Raw genomic sequence first — 19,534 nt, 5'->3', positions numbered from 1 at the left:
GGTCAAACAATTTCTAGACAGCACTAGATCACACATCCTATTGCACTACATGCACTACAGTTCTGCTAATGCTTGTAATTTTAGCACAACACTCAAAATATTGGGTGCTTTCTATGAAAATTCCCATTTCTGGAGTCATGTTAGTTTGAAAAAAACTAAGCTAAATTTTTCAAAATGAAAAACATCTAGCTGTAGTTGGTGCTAACAAACAGTTAAAAGATGTCAACTCCCTAAAGGCTGAAAATACAAATGGGCTCCAGAAGGGCCCCAGCAGCATTTTGAACCTGAATTTTAGCCAGTGTTGCCACTTTTCTGGAGGGAGGGTCTGCGTACAGCTGTAAGGCCAGTATTGTAACTACAATATTCCTATATATATTGTGCATAGCAAAGAGCACTTTTTAAATGACAGCAGTATTGTAACAACACCAGGGGCTTTATCTACAGCACAGGGAAAATGAGAGAAAATATGTTCATTGGCTACAGAGGTGAAGGTGAAAAGGGGAGTTCTGCTCTTTTGCATCCCCTCCATTCCCGTCCCAGACGTCCCAGCTCCCATGCTATCACTGGCTCCGGGAGCTTCCCACTAGACTGTGCTGTGTCATCTCCTTGGTGACTGCCCACGCTGAGCTGGGCTCCTGCAGATGGGAACTTGCAGGGAATACTCTTGGACAGTCACTCCAGGAAACAGAGGGAGGTCCTTTAGGATGAATGCACTGGAAAGAAAAAAAGTCTCAGTGTATCAAAAATACAGCCAAATTTCCATTCAAGTGTACAGTCTTGGGGCTCTTGAAGTTGTCAGGAAGTCACTGAATGACACAGCAGATCTCTTCCAAGAAAATATTTCATCTGTCTTTAATGTCAGAATGACACAATCATGAGGCTTAGGATTTATGTCCGTGTATAAACAGATGTAAGATTGTGCTGAAGATGGCATCCTTCAGTTGTGACACAGCCTCAGCTCAGAAGCTTAAATTCTGCATATAAATTCAAAGGAATTACTGTGCTATACATACATAAGCTGCACCTCAGTGAGATGGAGTCCCTTGAAAACAGGCCCCTGTATAACCCGCTAGTTTCTGGCAGCTGTACACCTACAAATACTCTACTCCTAGCTAAGGTTTCCTGCTAGACCAGGGGAGGGGAAATCCAAGGGAAAACCAAGGGAAGCTTAAGGGTGGAGGGAACAGCCTCTGTGGGACCAGAGGCAACTGAGCCAGAGGGTGCCTTGGGGTGTAGCTCCCCTTGTGTTGCCCCCAGAGGGACGGCAGTTGCTCTGCTTCTGGGTCACAGGGGGAGTTACAGGTAGCTCATGAGTTACAAGCATGAAAATCTGATCTGATCACAGTAGCAGCTGCCTTTGAGTTCTCCACCTGAAGCAGGAGAGGAATGAGTTGTCCCTCTGGTGCTGAGAGAAGCAGGGAGCAGAACAGAACAAATCCTGCAGGAGCAGCCCCAGCTGGGGAGAGCGCTCAGAGTGAAGTCTGCTCTGTTGCTGTCTGTTGTTTTATTGTGTCAATAAATCTAAACTCCAACAAGGGGGAAAGCAGCACATCAAGGCTAGAGTGTCTGTGCAGAACAGGGTAAGGGTGTAAGACAAATGTTTGCCTACTGCGCTGACAGTAATGAGTATGTTATACTGAAGGTGGAAATGTTTTTTCATTGCCATGTACCAATGGTGTAAGTGTCTCTATCTAAAGGGTCTGCAGGACTAAGGGGCCACCGACATCTCTTGCTAACACATCCCACCTGTTTTTCCTCTTTCATTAGCTTGCTGGAGCTTTTGGCCTTTAAGTGTCTTCCCCCGTGTGCAAAGGACAGTGTTAAGGAGATGGCACTGCCAAGGATGACATCTTGCCCTGCACATTCCTACCAAACATGCAATTCAGCCCCACATGACATCTACATACCTGCCACAAATTACTGAACGGTGTTGATGTTTCTCTAGAGGTTCCCTGTGAGTCATTTCAACGTATTTTACAAAGAGAATTAACTATCATAATCCTTCCTTTTCCCAAGCAGAGAACACGGCTTATTGAAACCCTCAAACATAAGAGGTGCCCCGAGGACACAGGGTGTGTGGCTCAGAAGGAGCTTTTGGGCAGGTGACCCTGCACAGAGCAGCCTGGGGTTGCCAGGTCCAAAGCTCCCAGATGTCACAACAGAAAGATTGTGCTGGGAGCTGCAGATCTAAGGACTACCAGGGTCTGCAGAACATGTAACAGACCACAGAGTGTTCTGAAGAGAATGTTTGAAAACCTGCTAATCACAGTGATAACAAATGTCAGAAAGCCTGTATTTTGGATGACCCAAAATTTGACTTTTTCCACAGAGCTCTTCAGAAACCATGACCTATCAAAATCAATAGTTCACTGTTGACTTTAACTTGAAGGCAGAGATTGAGTTATCAGAGAAATCAGTGTAGAGCGACCCGACTCCTCCATTGCTCTCCTCCAATAGATCATCTTTGCTCCAAAAGCCGTATGACTTGGGTGGACTGAGCTTCTTTCTCACCAAATAAGACCCTCTTAAAATCTAGTTACAAATGAGTGTTCTTCCTATCTGTCAGTCTTTCTTCCATCTACAGCCACAGTGCATGTACTTGTATGAACTCTGTCTAAATGCCAAGATAGATCTGTAAAGCTCTTCAGCTTCCCCATTGAATCTGCGCAAAAATAACCGTTCCAACTCATGCATGAAAGATAAGTGACAAACCACAGAGTGCTGTTTTTCTGTTGTACTTCAGGATTTTTCTCTTTTGGTTTGTTTTTTAACATCTTCCCTTAGGGCTGTGTAGATACAGAAAAAACATGCCACAGTCAAAGAATGTAAATAACACGGGAACAGGAGAAAAAGGTTTCTGTCTTTTCTTAAAGTTAGACCAATTCACTTAATTACAAGACAAGTGTATGTAAAAGCGACATACAACGTAAAAATATATCCTAAGCCCTGGGATCACAGAAAACACATTAATCCATTTGGCTTTTTTACTAGCAGTTATGATTTCTCTTTCTCAACCAGAAAGCCTAATGGCACATTATAAACTTAATGAGAAGTATATTCAATCAGCAGTGTAAACGAAGGATGAGCAAACCATGAAAGGTTGTTTGTCTTGATCACGTGCACTTCCTTATATTTCTCTAATGATGCCACATTTGCCTAAACACCCAGACACATTCCATAAAAGCCTCTGGTATCGGCCTCAGGAAATACGGGTTTGTTTAAAGCCGCTGCCATTGATAGAGCTTGGAGGAAGGCTGACAGCTTCATTAGACCCTCGCGCTGGTGCATGTCTGCAGGGGAGAGACGCTGCCACTGCCCGTTCAGGGGGCCAAATGATGTTGGGGTTGCAAGCCACTGGGACACTTAGGCAGTAAGTCTCTGTTAGGTTTATTGCTGTTCTTACACACATCGAACCACTGGATGCATGAAGATGTAGACAATGTAAAAGAAACAGAAAACACTTCCAGATTGTGTTTGAAAAGAAAATGGTGTCATTAAAAATAGTGCTTGGTTAAAAATCCCTAAAAAAAGGGACAGGAAAAGCATGTATTAAAAACCCCTAGAAAAAGAGACAGGGAAAGCAAAATGGAAATAAACTAGCTAGGTAATCTGAATACAAAGCAGACTGACAGCACTGGCCAATGGACCTGATCAAGCTGTACATTAGTTAGACTGGATTTTGGTAAAAATATATTACAATTTTACATGTATTACATGTATTGGAGGCTCGGGGCCGTAAGCCCCAGATGAATTCCTTGTCATGGCTGCAAGCCAAACTAGTTAGTTTAAGGTTAGCAGAGATTTTATATTAATTTTTGTCAGATTGCTGGTCCCAAGTGGGCTTAACTAGAGGGATACAATCAAATAAACAACCAGAGAGGTGCAATCCAGATGTGAGGTATTCCATGCACAAATACAGAAACTACTTTCACATGAAATCCTAGGTTATCTTACTTTCATCTCCAAGCTTGCTATAGCTACAAAAAACAAGAAGCACATTTCATTTTTTAATTAATGCATGATTTTTCTTTTGTACTACTGTTCTCCAGAGACACTTCCTTCCCCATTCATACAAATTACACCGAGCCAATGGAATGCAGTGCTATGACTGTCACATTTCTGCCCAAACAAAACACAAGTCCTGTGCAACTACTATTGTATCCCAGGCATCCCTGCCCCAGGGTAACGGGTGCTATACTGTGGTTTCATACTCTCTGTGAAAGTAAGCAGTGAAGGCTGAGTAGATTTTGCCTTTATTTTCTTTAAGAAACTCATGTTTCCTCTCTACTGATCTTGAGAGTTTTCTTAATACTGGCTTGTCAGCTGACATCACATGGATTATTTTTTTTTTTTGCAATGTTTGTGCTGCAAGTGCACTTTGGGTGCCATGATAGGATAGCTGTCATCCCCTTATTTGTGGCTTCATTACCTATTCCACCCCGTAATCTTCGAATAGTTTCTTCCATTGAACTCCCACTTCTGTGGCAAAGGAGGGCTTAGTGAAGTTTTGTTTGGGATTTTAACTATGCCTGCTGCCAACAGACATTCTTTTTCTGTCCATTCACCTTACTCTCTGATAGATTTCATATTCTTCCCTTTCAGCTGTTTCTTTCTGCTTTTTCTTTTCATTTTTGTCCCTTTAAGCTCTTAGAGCTTACAGCTATGTGGCTTCCCCTATATGTTTTATTCCCCACACATAAAGACTTTCAAAAGGAGATTAGAAGAGCGGGATTCCCACATCCTCTTAATTTATATTGGTGATGAATGCTTAAAATGACCCTTTTGAGACATGTAAGAGCTGGACTGTCAGTATCTCAAAGCCAGAAGTCTTGCTACACTTGCACTGAAGCCTGTGATCCACTGGGATACCAGCCTCAAGAGAGGTACCTCCCCCTGTGCCTGAGGCAAATTCCACACCTAAGGAAGGATTATCAAAACCATCTAAAAGATGAGCCTTCCAGCTTCCAGAGTACCTGTTACCCCTCCTGCAAACCCCTCTTGCCAGGGAATGTCTTTTACCACTGAGCAGCAGGAGAGCAGAGTCACAGTGTTCCTGGACATGCATCAATCTTCGACAAAGCCACAACAGTCTTTCCAGCAAAACCACTCTGGCCAGTGCGGCAGCTACCAGGGAGTACCGTATTTTGGTTTTATACTGCATAGTGGTTTTATATTACCGCATTTTATATTTATATGTATTCTATGTATTGCTAAAGGATAGCATGAAAAAGGACCCGAGGGTTCTCACCACTGACGTGGTCCTTAAATGTAAATACTCCAGACTTTCAAGGAGTGGAGAGCTCATGAGTTTAAAGGAAATTATTTCTGCCTGCCAATAATCTCATCTTTATAGAATGACATCTCTCTGCAAGAGGCATCTCTGAAGTCGGTTTGTGGCTACCAATGCTATTAGATTCTGTTTATTGAAATAACTCTATTAAAGTCTCATGTTTTATGCAGGTCATAAATGTAGTACTATTGATTTAACTTGAGAGAGCACCCTTTTTTATGGTAGTAAGAGGTTTGTTTTTCTACACTTTGCTGCCTGCCTTGTTGCCTAACACAACAGCCTCTGCAGCTGGTGCAGGTCACCAGTTTTCAATGAACTCATGTTCAGTGCAGGGCATTTGCACTTATTGATTCAGCATTAAGGGTCATTCCCGTGCCGATATATTCTGCCTTGCCACTTCATTTCTAGCTATGCGCTCAGGTTCAAGGGGATTATTCAGTGAAGGTTTTATTCAAACTACAATAACCAAAACACACTTCTGGTTTCCTGTGATGCTCAAGAGGCTGCTATCCAGAAAACACACTTGCACGTTGCAGCTTGCGTCTCACACACTTTGCAGTGTTAGGCACTGAAAGGCACTGCCAGAGGCTTCGGAGGCCCTGGAAAAGGTTTGGTACAAAGGGTCCATTTCTCATGAGATAAAAGGCCAGCTCAGTTGATGACAGTTAGGTAGCACTAGTGTCTATCTCCTCAGCCTTCCCAGGGAGCAGCGCATACATGGTGGCTGCAGCTACAGCAAAGGGGTTAGGCAAGGTTGCACCAACATCCCGCACCAAGTTAGGGAGCTGGGAAGGGATAAGCTGCTCCAGTCAGATTCCTGTTTTTCAGGATACCTCGTATTTCTTTTCCTTAGTTCTTTTCTTGTCTTCAGTTTCATCCTAGCCTTCTTTATTTAGTATCGCCTTCATTTCAGGTAACCTCAGGCTTGCTGCAGCTCTTTCTGAACTCCCAGTGACAGAAAAATAATTAAGTGAAAGACAGGCAGCAGCAGCCACCTTCAAAATCTCTTCAGTCTCACTAAACAGGATCCCTTCCCATCCTGACCCACAGACACACACAACATCAGCAACCTTCTCCAAGGAGTCATGCTCCTGTACAAAGCCATATGTCTATTCTTCAAATGGGCCAAAGCTGGAGGCATTTTCTTACAAGAATTAAGGAGACCAAAGTTGGCAATAATATATTTTTCCTCAGCGAAATTAGTTACACAAGATGAAAATATCAATAATAACATAAGGCGATTAAACAAGCCACATTGTCAAGTTTGGAAAGAACAGAAGGTCTCAGCAAACGGCTGTCTACTAGACTTTAGACAATCATGCTCACCAACACCATTGTAAAAAACAAACAAGCCATAACTGGAATAGTTACAGTTGCATGCTACCCACAGAGGACACTGGGAACCATCCATCCATTGTGGACATTTGCTTTATTACACAAATAGCAAAAGCGGGAAGCCTCCCAGTGTCAGCTCTCCACTGTAACAGTGCCGACTGGACCTTCCCCATCTCACCATGGTTAAGTGCAACTATTAGGATCCAGCTGCACCTGTGTGGTTTCCCTCCAGTGTTACATTGCATAAAGAGCCAAAAAGCTGTCCCTGGACCTCCACAGGAGGAGCCTAACAGAGGAGGTGGTGCAGGAGACGCTGTAAGGAGAGACATGACTCCGGCAGTCTGCTCTTGGAAAAATGCGGCCCCTTATTCACAGCTGCTGTTTCCCTTCTACCCTTTATTTGCTTCAGTGTTAACTCTGTCCTTGCTTATGGTACTCAGGTGCTGATCTTCACGCAGTAATTTTGCAAACGTTTGCTCGGCATTTATAGTACACAAAATGTGCTTAAAAACACAGCAATGAAGGATTTACTCCAAGGAAAGATTTTCTCATTTGCCACTGATAATCTCTTATGCTAAACTCACTACAGGTTGGGGAAATCTAAAAGTCTACAGCTTCTGCGTGGCAGGGACTATTTAAGTCTGCAGTTTTCCAGTATTGGTGTATTGAAATCTTTTATTTGTGGGGTGGCAATAAAAGATGTGGAGAGAAAATCTCCCCTGGCAACATGTACTCTTGAAAGGCCCTTTCAAAGCAAACATTCCAGCAGTGACAAATACTTCAGCACGCTGCGTTCTTCCTTCCCTCACCGCCTCCCCAGCCTATGCTCTTAGTATTGGAATAATAAATTTCTTTGTGCCCCGACTTACAAAAACGTTTCACATCACCTTCATGCACCTGGCTGGGGAAGACCTCACAATCAAAGATTATATTCTTTCACACAGCACTATCAGGATTTCATGTTTTCTTGCAGCCAAGTGTTATCAGCTAGCCATACAGCATTCAGTTTTGGGGAAAAGAAAATAATCATTGTATTCTGAAATACCAATTGCATCAAATGGCAACTAGATTGGAAGAGAGTAATCATGCTGGGCTCAGGCAATTAAAAACTCGCTTGGAAAATTGGTGCTTGCTGAGCCTCTATGGAAAGAAATGAATTAAGAAGGAAAACAATAAGGAAGGGCATACATTAATTTTTCTCTGCAGTGGTAATGTTGAGTGTAAGATTGAAGGAAGAACTGTGTTTCTTAAGGATTTTCTCTTATATTTTCAGAAGAAAACCCAAGAGCCATTGGAGAGGGGTTGCAAATTAAATCCAAACAGTAATCTCAGAAGCAGCGATTGGAAAAGAGCAAATAAATAAAGCATATAAATAGGAGATAGCATTTCCTGCTAGGAACTTATCATTTCTGACAATGCAACTCAAAGAAAGAACTGCCCCTTGCTGGCAGTCCTGCTGGGCAAGCTCCATTCTCCATTCCCTGGGTAATGTCATTCCCCTCCTCACTGCTAAGCTGCACTGGGTATTTGTACAAGTAACTCAATAAAGGATTACCTCCCAGAATGTCTATATTGTAGCAAGCCCTGTGTAACTCTTGTTCAGCTGAGAGATCTGTAGGGTAGGCACTGTGTCCACACCACTTTTATATAGGGTTATATAGGGTTGAGTACATTGTCAGCACTCCACAGATAATAATGCATGCAACTCAAATAAATGCCTGTCTTCTTCAATGAAGTGTACATGCATTTTCTTTGACACTTGCAAGAGTTCATGTATCTCTGCTCAGTATTCCCCAGTTTATCACAGTAGATTCTTTTCTCTGGCTCATGACAGATTTCAGATCCAGGCTTATGTTTACGGGAGGTTTTATTCGCTAGCTCAGGACACAACCGTGTTGCTCAGCCCATAGGACATCACAGGTGCCCTCTAGCAGGAGCAGGCTGGAATTTGCTTTGAAGGAGCTGCAGAGTTTGTTAGCTGCTGACTACATGCTGCTAACATGCATTTTTACAGTGCTGGAAGGTCATACCCTGCAATGCTTCTCACACAAGTAGTCCTTGCTCTCACTCAGTAAACGAGGCTATATGCACAATTATTACGGGAGCAAAACTAGAACAGGAGTGAACATCATAATACCTGTAATATATGTCACATAGATTTTATACACAGGGATACATACACCTATATCTAGCATAGCTCTGTCTGACTCTGCCATCTCTGCAGCGTTACTCATTTGCTGGTCAGAGCATACCTGCCAGCTCTGACTTCCCTCTGTTTTGAGTGGATGAACCAAAGCAGTGCATCTCACCCCCAGAAGCGCCCGTTGTGTTTACGAAGCCTGCCTCCCATTGAGCCAAACCACCCAGACGCATCAGTCACTCTTGGCACCGTGCTTCCCCTGTGCTAATTACGAATGCCGGATCTCAGGGCATCTCCCACCTGGATGCATCACCCAGCGAACCTGTCAGTCACTGCCGGAGACCTTTTCTCTGGGCACGTTTTACAAAGCAGAGCAGGTGCCCAGCAGTCACACCCCCATTTCAGGCTGTTGGTGAGACAGCGGTCACCCCCCAAGCCTGGCACAGTGCCAATCCTTTCTGTAGCTCCAGGGCCATGGTATATTAAAGCAGTGGGGCTGGAGGGATTCACTGTGCTGTTTGTGGAATGACAGGATAAAACCAAGTTTGTCAAAATGTCCATCAGAGGCTCTATTTTAATGGCAAAGAAAGAGGTGGGTGTAGAGGATGCAGAAGAATGTCAGAGCAGGATTAGACTCTGCTGTAAACTGGTCCAAGCAAAGACTTTGTTTTACATGTGTACTGACCGTGGTTACCATGTCTGCCCACGTGTTTATATGTCCCCCGTGCACCTATTAATTTCTGTACCTATATGTATCTTATATGTATGGCATTGTATGCGCCAGTATTTTCTTACCTCACAGTTTGCTGAGGGAATCTTGGTTTTGTACCATATGTTTGCTTTTGAATTTAAACTGCCATACTTTTAAACAAAATCAACTTTTTGCCAGACAGTTGTGAATACATCTGTACCAAATGTAAAATAAACATGTTGACCAGCTGTCTGGAACAGAAGTGCTAAGGTGACTGAAGTTCCTCTTTATCTTCCAGTCTGGTTGCTGTCCCTATGAAGGAAATCAAAACCGTTTTCATTCTGATTTCCGATTTCGTATGATGAGAATGCAAAAATATTAATAATTAAAAACACAGCAAGGAAAAAAATGCCTTCTACCACAGAGGAGAAAAGGAGCTGGTTACTGTCAATGGTAGGTGCTTTTTATGTCAAATAAATTAACTGCACTTCAAAATGATGGTGGCGTGTCAGCCTCATCGTCTCCATCCTCAACTCCAATTATGTATCTCGAGGGAATGCACCTCAGAACACGTTAATAAAACACAGGTGTGGGTAAGTCAAACCACAATAACATATACTCAGGCTGCATTCAAAATCCAACTGTGATCCACAGAGCCAGAGGAACACAAAAGTTTGGTTGCTGAGCGTGCCAATTGCTGACGAGCTGCCTCAGCACAAAGTTCTCTGTAAATAAAGCCTGTTGGGGGGTTGGAACGGTTCAGCATTGCATGTGCATTTTAACATGCATTTTTGGTGCCCAAACCACTATTGCTCACCTAAAACGGGAAGCTATGCCATCCAAAAAGCATCATTTGCTGCCCAGTCCCACTTGTCTCAACGATCACATCAGTGAAGAGGGCAGAAAAGACTAATTCCTTCTCACCCCCCAGCTGACAGCTAATGGCTGTTTTAACTTTTGCTTGGAGCAAATTTGCCCTCTGTCACACCTCTGTCACCCCAATGCCTCTCACACAGCTGCACGACTTTAGCTGAGAGCATGTTTTGGCCCCAGGGGTTTTGATAACAATGGGAATCTGAATTAATGTGCCCACCCAGAATGATAGTTCAAGAGGTATAAAAGCCTCAGAAACCATGAGGTTCACGCATCCACAGTTAAAATAGTTAAATCATCAGCTGCATGAAAGTTTATAAAGCAGAGTTAATTTCCTACAGAACTTGGAGAAAAAGCCTCCAGAAGTTTGTCATTTTCTCCCAACAACAGCTACTTACTGCTGCATTTACTTTTGTTGAGCCTGGACTGAGTTGTTTACTTTGTGGATCACTTCGCATAAAATATTCAGAGTTTATCCTAAGCATATCGTGGTTCAGGCTAACGATTGTTTCCCTGGACTGGGATCCATGCCCTTTGCATTTCTGCTCTCAGAGCAGCCAAATGCTAAGGCATAGAATCGTTGTCTTCCTCTGAAGCAGCAGCTGGTCCCTTGGAAGACACCATAAGAAATCTGTGTAATTGCACATGTCAGCATGGTCTGTTCTTAACATATCCTCTCCCAGACAAAACAGTTTTCTAAAGCTGGCTTTGAAGACTGTGTGTGTTTAAAAATAGCTTCAGGAAGATACACACATATATTTTGCTATAAACTGTGTACAACGTGTACTGTGTACAGAATATTAATTCTTCAATATGTGATTTTGTGAGACTGCCTCATTGGCATCATTATTGCGATACATGGAGCTGGTTTGTGTGCAAATATGATTCTAGACCCAAAGTTTTAGCTTGGCACAGTCATAAAACAATATAGATTTCAACCTGTTGCTGTGTAATGAGTGTTTTTTAAGAAAAATCTTTAATATGCAGAAAGTGGCTATGTTAGTCTTTTCTCATCATACTTAGTCTAGCTAGAAAACTAATTAGCAGAATCTGGTGACCTGAATGTCAGAACGTCTGATATTTCAACAAAAAGCAAAATCTTTAATTCAACAGTCAACATCTTGTAGAGAGATCTGCCATACTCTCCTGTCTCTCTCTTATGACTCATAAAGATGAACTTTGTACGGGGGCAAAGAGGGTGGGGGTTTTCGGCCAAAATAACTAGAAATCACAAGAAACTCTAATTTGTAAGTTTGATAAATTGCAAGCAGATCAATGGGTTTTAATTATTACTCTAACTTAGGCATACCTGTCTACAGATACAAAAGACAAGATTAACAGCCTTCAGCAGGTTTGCCAATAAATCCTCCTGGGCCAGGAGTAACCTCATCACCGCCGCGCTACTGAGACAGGCCAGCAGCTTCACAAAGCAGACCTGGAGTAGAGCAGAGAGGTAAACCAGAACTTCTCGGTCCCAAGCAGGACCCTCACCTCCTAAGTAATCCTTCTGTCAGGCTAAGGAATGCTTCACTGCTGCGAACCTCTCGCCTCTGCCAGGCATCAGGGGAGTTATTATTTCAGGAGCTTTGTAATGGACTGCAGAGTCTGTTACCTCCCAGCTCCCAAAGACGGATGAAGCTCACCATGACTTGAGGTTGTTAACAGCTGATTTTAAGGAGCTGATGATACTGACTCACTGGCACTAATCAGGTGAGATTAAAAGGACAGCATGGACAGGGAGATGGACTCACCAAGTCAAATATTTATACTTCAAAAGCTTTCTGGTTGAACAGCTGCCTGCTGCAGCCCTGACCTGGCCCCTGTTCTGGGGCAAGACGGAGCATTTAAGTTTCCAGGGCTGTCCATCTTAAACCATTCAGCAGCATTGAAGAAAAAAATTACTTAAAAATAAGATCAAATTCAAAATGAATTGTGTAATAAACCAACTGACACCAATGTAAATCCATCATGTAAACAAGCAGAGACTATTTTCCAGAAGCAGTTTGGACTCCTGGAGTGAGCTAACTTCTGCGCAAGTGACCACAAAATGAAGCCCTTAGGTAGTGTAGGGATAGGTCCTAAAAAACATAATAGATGGAGAAATAACATCAGCGCCACTTTATGTACAAGTACATTACATTCTTGATCACATGCTTTAATGGCGAAGCAGCTGCAGAACTTGCAAATTACAAGCTCTGGCTTTGTTTTCAGAGCTCCTGCATAAATAGCTGTATTTAACAACTCCAGGCAGGCACTTCTTTCTGTAAATTGTCCTTAAAATGTGCTGTGAGTCTGCAGCAAGGAATTGTTCCCAAAAATTCAGTATCATCTAAACTGGAGAACTGCAGTATCCCTGCCTTTCCCTGTATTTTTTCCCCCTGTGGTTCCTTGCAGCAGTTACTGTGCTGGTGTTAGAGATCATTGTGCCCAGGGTTGTTGAATAAGGTCCTCGGCTGCTCACCTGCTTTTTATCTGGAAAAGGGAAGAACCTTCCTTAGATTCAATCTATTTCAACTATTACCTTCCCTGCCTTTCTTGCCCTATTTTCACTGCACATTAGATAAAGCCTAGCTGGCTGCAGCTAGGAAAATTAGGTCTTCTATTGTTTTAACATTAATTATGGACAGTTCAAGATAAGGTTTGTGTTACAAAAGTAGGGGGTAGGAATGGTTTGAATTTTACTTTCATTATAATTAGACAGGAAATTATGAAAAGGTGAAAAATAATTCATTGAAGTGCTTTCCTCTAGCAAGCTAACAAAAGAAGTGCATTCTCTCACAGACAGGGTTCATTGTATATTATTGAAGCACCATTGATCTTAATGTATGCCTCTGCCTGGGCACATTGAGCCTGGTTCTATTGCACTTTACATGTGGCCAGAAATGGGCAGGATGAGGCTCTCCGAGTCTCTTCAGTTCAAATAAGGGCCCTTTCTGTTGCAAAAAAATTTAGGCTAAATTAGTCCATGGTATAACTCCATGGAAGCCATTTGAATTACTGCAGAGATTAATTTGAACCATCAGTCATTTCTGCATAACTTGCAAAGGACAGGAAAATATGACTAATCTAAGAATGAATTAATTGGGCAGCTGTCTCCCTTTCATTTGTACCCTACTGAGATAAACATTTGGACTAAGAAGCTGTCCTCGTTGTAATTTCCTCACTTGATGCTGCTTTGTGGGTGACGTTTATGACTACCATGTAACTACGTTTTCAGAATTTTCCTTCATGTGAAATTACTGCAGTTCAGGCTTTTAAAGGCACTTTTACAGGGAGGAAAAAGGAGTGCATGGACGCTGCTTGCTGCTTCTAAGCAGCTGTAAAGATTGACTGTGCCAAAGCTCGTCAGGTTGGACTTCCCTTTGTAATAAACCATCTCCAGGTGTTCCCTCCATCACTGATGTTGGTCTAGCTCTTTACTTCCCTCTAAGGAAAATGGCTCGAAGGGCACTGGGGAGCAGATGAAACCCACTGTAACAGGCCAGCAAAACTTCAGCTGGCAGGATGGACGGGCAAAGGAGGTCCTTGCCATGGTACAACTTCTTTCATCTTTTTCTTCAAGGCTTTTTTTCCCACTTGTGAAGACTGAGGCCCCATGGTTCAGTATACATACAGAAAGGTTCATACCACCATGCCTACAGCTCCTTTATCTCTCAGTGTATTGCCTATCACCAGAGTAGCTAATCATTTATGCATAAAATCTATCAAGTTTCTGCTACTTCTTTCTTTTCAGTTTCACAGCACTATTTAGCTGTGGATTGCAGGCAAAGCAGGACACTGGGAGACACTGGGAGAGAAGTCCTTCAAGTGAGTCCATGGCAGAAGACTGCTGAAGTTAATGAGACTCCAGTGGAGACAAGGATTTTGTCCATTCAGAGTCAGCAGCAGCTTCAGAAACTACATAAGGCAGGCTGAGGCTGGGAAAGGGATGTATTTCTCTGCCTTGTTTGCAGATAAGAAGTGAGATTCCAAGGGGAATGAGTGATTTACCCAGTCACACAGGAAATCAGCAAGAGTTATGGAAATTAATGCTGAGAAGAATTTCAGTGCCTTAATCATAAAGCCAATCTCTTCCCTCAAATGCCAACAGCATTAAATATTCCTTTTCAATAACGGAGTAAGTATAAGAGTTTCACTGACTTACAGTAATGTTTGCATCGAAATATTTCAGAGGGAAGCCAGTTCAGGTTAAAATGGTTGGCCAGTACCACAACCTATGTCCAGCTGTAGGGATCGGCAATTGTAGGGACCAGGGATTGTAGCTGAACTGAGCAAGTTTATCCGTGAGATTCCTTTGAGGATCAAGTCATCCTAAGGTCGGAAAATGCAAGGTCAGGAAGTACTAGGCGTGTTTAATTGTATTTACTACTAATTAGGTAGGCTTTTAAAAATATGGACTAAATATTTTCTTGCTGAGAAGCTATTAAACTGTTAGGCTAAGGGAATATATGGCTTAGAATAGGAAAGACTCACATCTCCTGCCTACAAATAAATCATTTGTATATCATCTATCTATTTGACCATCTCTGAGTAGTATTTTTATCAATGTGATACCTAGGCAGTGGCCCAGAGAAGCACATCTTGTATAAATACATGATAGGGCCAAAGTCTGTTTTTATTTAAAATAGCTTTATTTCATTGTGTCTTAATTAAAAATAATGGTGTTACAGCAGTGATCAAAGAATTGTCTCTTTAATTGTCTATTAAATCATTAGCTATTAAACAGAAATAAAAGGTTAAGAATGCAACACCCTCTGTTATCCCCAAAAGAATATGAATATCTCTCCAATTACAAAGAAACAATAAAGGCAGAATTAACAGTGAAAAGAAGCTTAAGATCAAGCAATTACATCCAAAATGCCTGACAATTCATATTAGAGGGTTTAGCAGTACAACCTGTGTAGAAAAGGCAACACAAACTTGGAAGCAAAGTCAATATTGACTTTACCAAAGGGGCTTGTAAAGGGAATATGCATTTTGCTGAAAAAATATAGGCACATAAACCCTGTACTAAATTTTAACTCAGCTAATTAATCGTTATGGATTCAATCTTGCAACCAATACATATATTTCCAGCTAAAAAATTATGCCTAAACAGCATTCAGTCTGAGAGCACCTCTCAGTAATTTGTGACTGAAATCCATTATATGTATGCTGCAATTTTCACAAAAATAACATTAGTCCCATTTTATATCACCAGGATGAGGCAATATGAACTTAGTGAAGGCCATATGCAGACCTCTTGGTTTTGTTCATTAAGTCAATATATTAGAGAGTTGGTTACCAGGTCTGGGAATGAGTCCCAGAGGCATTCTCTTCTGTCAATTATTTGATACCCAAATAATTTCACAGAGCATTCGAATTAAGACCTGGTTTATACCAGCTTAGTCACTACTAAAAAAAGGGGGAATTACAGTGTAAATCTTATAAACCCTGTGGAGAGTTTTGGCCTGTTTTTTGGTCTGCTCTATCCAGATCACTGAAAGCAATGGGAGGACACTCGTCAGCTTCAAGGTGCTTTGGAGCAGATCTAATTCCACCTAGATATACAACCTGTTTTGAAAAAGCAAAAAAGGAAGATGGTCAAAGGGCAAAAGCTTTGCTTTCTTGAAGTGTATAAATCCACAACTGCAACTGGAAATCTTGTCTCTGCTCACAGAGGTCATGTCAAGCCTTATTTAGTTGCCAGCTTCAGTGGACCTTTTAAATTTGGGAACCAGAATAACTTCATGTCCAGCTTTGACAGTAGATCCATATGAACAACTGCTGATTGAATTAAATGGGCTTTAAACAGGCAGTGTTTTGAAACGCAACATCTCCCTAATGTCTGCAGATACTAATTTTATTAGTGAAGAGGAATGGGACTCTTTTTCCAGACCTTTTCCTGTCTCGTCCAGTCCAGCACTCTCTAACTACAGCAAGTCCTGGAAATACTATAAGCTCTATTAATAGAAACAAAAGTCCGCATGTACCATCTTTTAGATCTGGATCTGGTTTTCTGAAGTGCAAAGAAAAGACAGTCTCAGCAATATGCTGAATATATATTATTTCGTGCTTGAGTTTAGTTTATAATATGAACAATTCATTGTTCATATCTATCAACTAATAAATAATAGCCACTAATCAGATAACAGCTGTATATACACAGCAAAAAAAGAATAGCAAAATTTATCAAAATAGTCTGTTCCTCTGACAATTAAGTTAGTCATAAACAAAGATTCTTATTTGTGTTCCTTCTGGTAAGGACTTTCAAGGAAATCTGGTTTCCAGAAAAAGAAAATGTGATTTTTTTCTTTCCCCATCTGATACCTAAGGGAAGATATATAAGCTAGAGCACAGGGTACAGACTCAAGGGACCTATTCCGTCACTGGCTGAGGCTAAACATTGGAACAGTCACTTCCATGAAAAGGGAGTATTACACTGATGTCCTTAGCAAAATGCTTTGAGGTCTGAAAAGTGCTAGGCATTGTTATTGTATAACTAAGCCCCAAGCTATGAACTTCCCGGGGGATACAATGGCACACATGCCTCTGCCCAGTGATTTGAACCTTACTTATGAGTTATTTGCCTTCATGTTAAATGAAGATAAATCTTAATGAAAAAAATTTGGAAGTAATCAGATCTTGCCTTACTAAGGCTTTTGCCCAAACCCATCTTGCCTTTCCTATAGCTACCTAGGATCAAATGGATGTTATCTTTCACCTACCTATAGGTCACAGAAAGAGGAAATATCTATAAAATGTACAGTTGCTCTGTAAGCTCTTTAACTGCAAATTAATTTCTTTGCTGTTGAACCTAAAATGTAATGAATTTTTGTTTTAGAGGATGCAGTTTATTCCAGAAATTGGTAACAACCTTATTCAGACTTGTCAAAAGGTGAATTTTTTGTTCCCACATATCATCTTCAAAATAAATAGTTTTGCTGTCTGCAATTCTTTATCCAGCTAAAGAACAAGAAAATGTATCTGACAAAGTACAAGCCACCTATTAGGACCTTTGCAGTCTTACCTACAAAGAAGTTATAATAACAGGTTAAAAGTACACAAGGTATAGGATGTGGGTGTCAAATGCAATCTGAAGAGAACTTCAAGAAATGCTCAGGTCTGGAATACATTCACACATGACACAATAGCTAGAATATGGGGACAAACTCGTTTCTTGAAAGCTACAGAGAGAGTTTATCATATGATCTAGAGGTTACAGGATTACTGTGTAAAAAGGATGACTATACTACCGTGTCTTTATAGCATTTATATGTAAAATACTGCAGTTCCCTGGAATTGAACAAAGAAACTATATAGGACTACCCTAAGAAACCCATAAATAATACCAAAAAATCCTACCCCTATACAGAATTCATTGTAGTCAATCCTGAGTTACTCGAAAACAAACAAAAAAACCCCACCCTCAAACCACATAATAAAATAAATAAACCTATTAAAGATATTCAAAAGTACCTATTTTATGCCTAGAAATAAAACTGAGCTAAAAGCTGAAAGCCATGTGATGTGTCAGAAGTCATGCAGTCAACGTCTTCATAAAGTCACATTAACTCTATTTTCCTCTCAATGTCAAGGAGGGAGAACCAGTTGAACACATTATTCAAAAGAACCCAAAACACAACATTGTTTAAAAGCTCCCAACTCTCAATTTAAGAATTTTTGCAATATGGTTGTTATTTTCTATTCTTTGTCATGATCCTCCAGATTTTGGTACAGTTCAGTGTCTTTACTTATAAGAAATACGTGACTGGAAAGCAGGTGATGCAGTCAGAAGCGTATAGCAATTCTTGCTGTACACTGATACAATATACTGATTACTATTAAATAATGAATGCAGAAAAACCATGCAACAGCAAAGATCCCTGTGTGGGGAGTTGACTTTTCCCAGATGGGATGTATCAGACATGTTCTTTCTCATCAGCACTGGCTGGCGAGCAAAGTAAGAGCAGCACGCACTGCTCTTTCAGCATCCCTGGCCCTCTTTCCCACGTGGAACACACCAGCACAAACATCCCCATGTCAGACTATGGAAACATGCTAACCCTGCACAACCTTTGGAGACGGCTCTCCTCGTTGCAAAGTGGAAACAAACAACCTGCCACCACAGAAACAGCCATGACTGTGAAACAACTGGTTGATGTAAAATCCTGAATACGGGCTAGGTCCCTGTATGGTGGTGGTGGAGGAGAAAAGGGTGAAAACTCTGTTCTCCACCTCATGGGGGTGCCTTACCTTTATGACATCTTCATCAGCTGATTTGCACTCTGTGGAGTCTGAAACATCGACCACGGACCCATCCTCCTGCACAGCAACAACCTTGACTGGAACAGACACCATTTTGCCCGTCAGAATGGCCGTGTTAAGGACTTCCGTGTCCTGGATGCACACACAGACAAAGGACGGGTGTTAGAGAAGCACAGAACCATGAGAATGCCACGGGGGTCGGTCTGAGGAACAGGAGCAACCCTTCTTCACACCCACCCCGCTCTCTCCCTGCAGTCAATGGTTTAATGACTTTCTAAGCCCACTTACACGCTTGGCTGCTGTGGCAATGGAATCTGAAACAAGTGTGGCACCAAGGCATGTCTGCCTCTTGGCAGAACCACAGTGCTACTCGGGTACAACCCTCTGGTGCCTGGGGCTCCTCCCACCCCAGCACCCCAAATCATGCCAGTGATTTGGGAGATGATTATCAAGCATCCAAATAACTGCATTTCTTCCTTACTGTTCCAGCTAACAGTGTTGCGAGTTGGCCATTTCCCCTTTTTGGGCCCATAATTTTCTTATCATAAATACACGATAAGAAAAACGGTGCACGAGGTGGGGTATTACAAACTACATAATACCATCCATATACAATTATTTTTAATATTTCCCCATCAAAATCCCACCTAGGGATGCTTTACCACATTTATCTCTAATCCTAATGAATTCACAGAGCTGGCGCTCTAATGACTCCATTAACACAGCCTTCCTCTGTGTCTCAGTATGGCTACAGTTTGATTAATTACTCCAAATGAGTTGCTACAGAGGTCCCTGCCTTGCGTAAGCAGGTATGCTGGCTGGAGGGGAGCAGCGTCTCAAGGCCTGCAGAGCAGCTTGTTGCTGCTTAAGCAGCACTTACTGCAGGACCAACACCTGACACATGCGGGGCAAGAATGATCTGTGCTTTCACAGAGGTTCAGCTGGGCCTTCTCGGAAA

General features: G+C 41.8%; 1 protein-coding gene across 1 annotated transcript in view; it reads right to left on the bottom strand.

Annotated features, from left to right (window-relative positions):
- The window catches only part of TMEM132B (transmembrane protein 132B), a 258,609-nt gene that overhangs the window by 29,613 nt on the left and 209,462 nt on the right, over positions 1–19,534 (bottom strand). The window contains exon 5 of the mRNA XM_055700730.1: positions 18,565–18,708. Coding sequence (XP_055556705.1) covers positions 18,565–18,708 — 144 coding nt within the window. The remainder of the gene's footprint in view (positions 1–18,564; positions 18,709–19,534) is intronic.

The sequence above is a fragment of the Falco cherrug genome, chromosome 1 (assembly GCF_023634085.1).
Source record: "Falco cherrug isolate bFalChe1 chromosome 1, bFalChe1.pri, whole genome shotgun sequence".
NCBI classification, from domain to species: domain Eukaryota; kingdom Metazoa; phylum Chordata; class Aves; order Falconiformes; family Falconidae; genus Falco; species Falco cherrug.
Note: the sequence above shows the minus strand (reverse complement) of the source record. Positions and strands in the feature narration are given on the sequence as shown.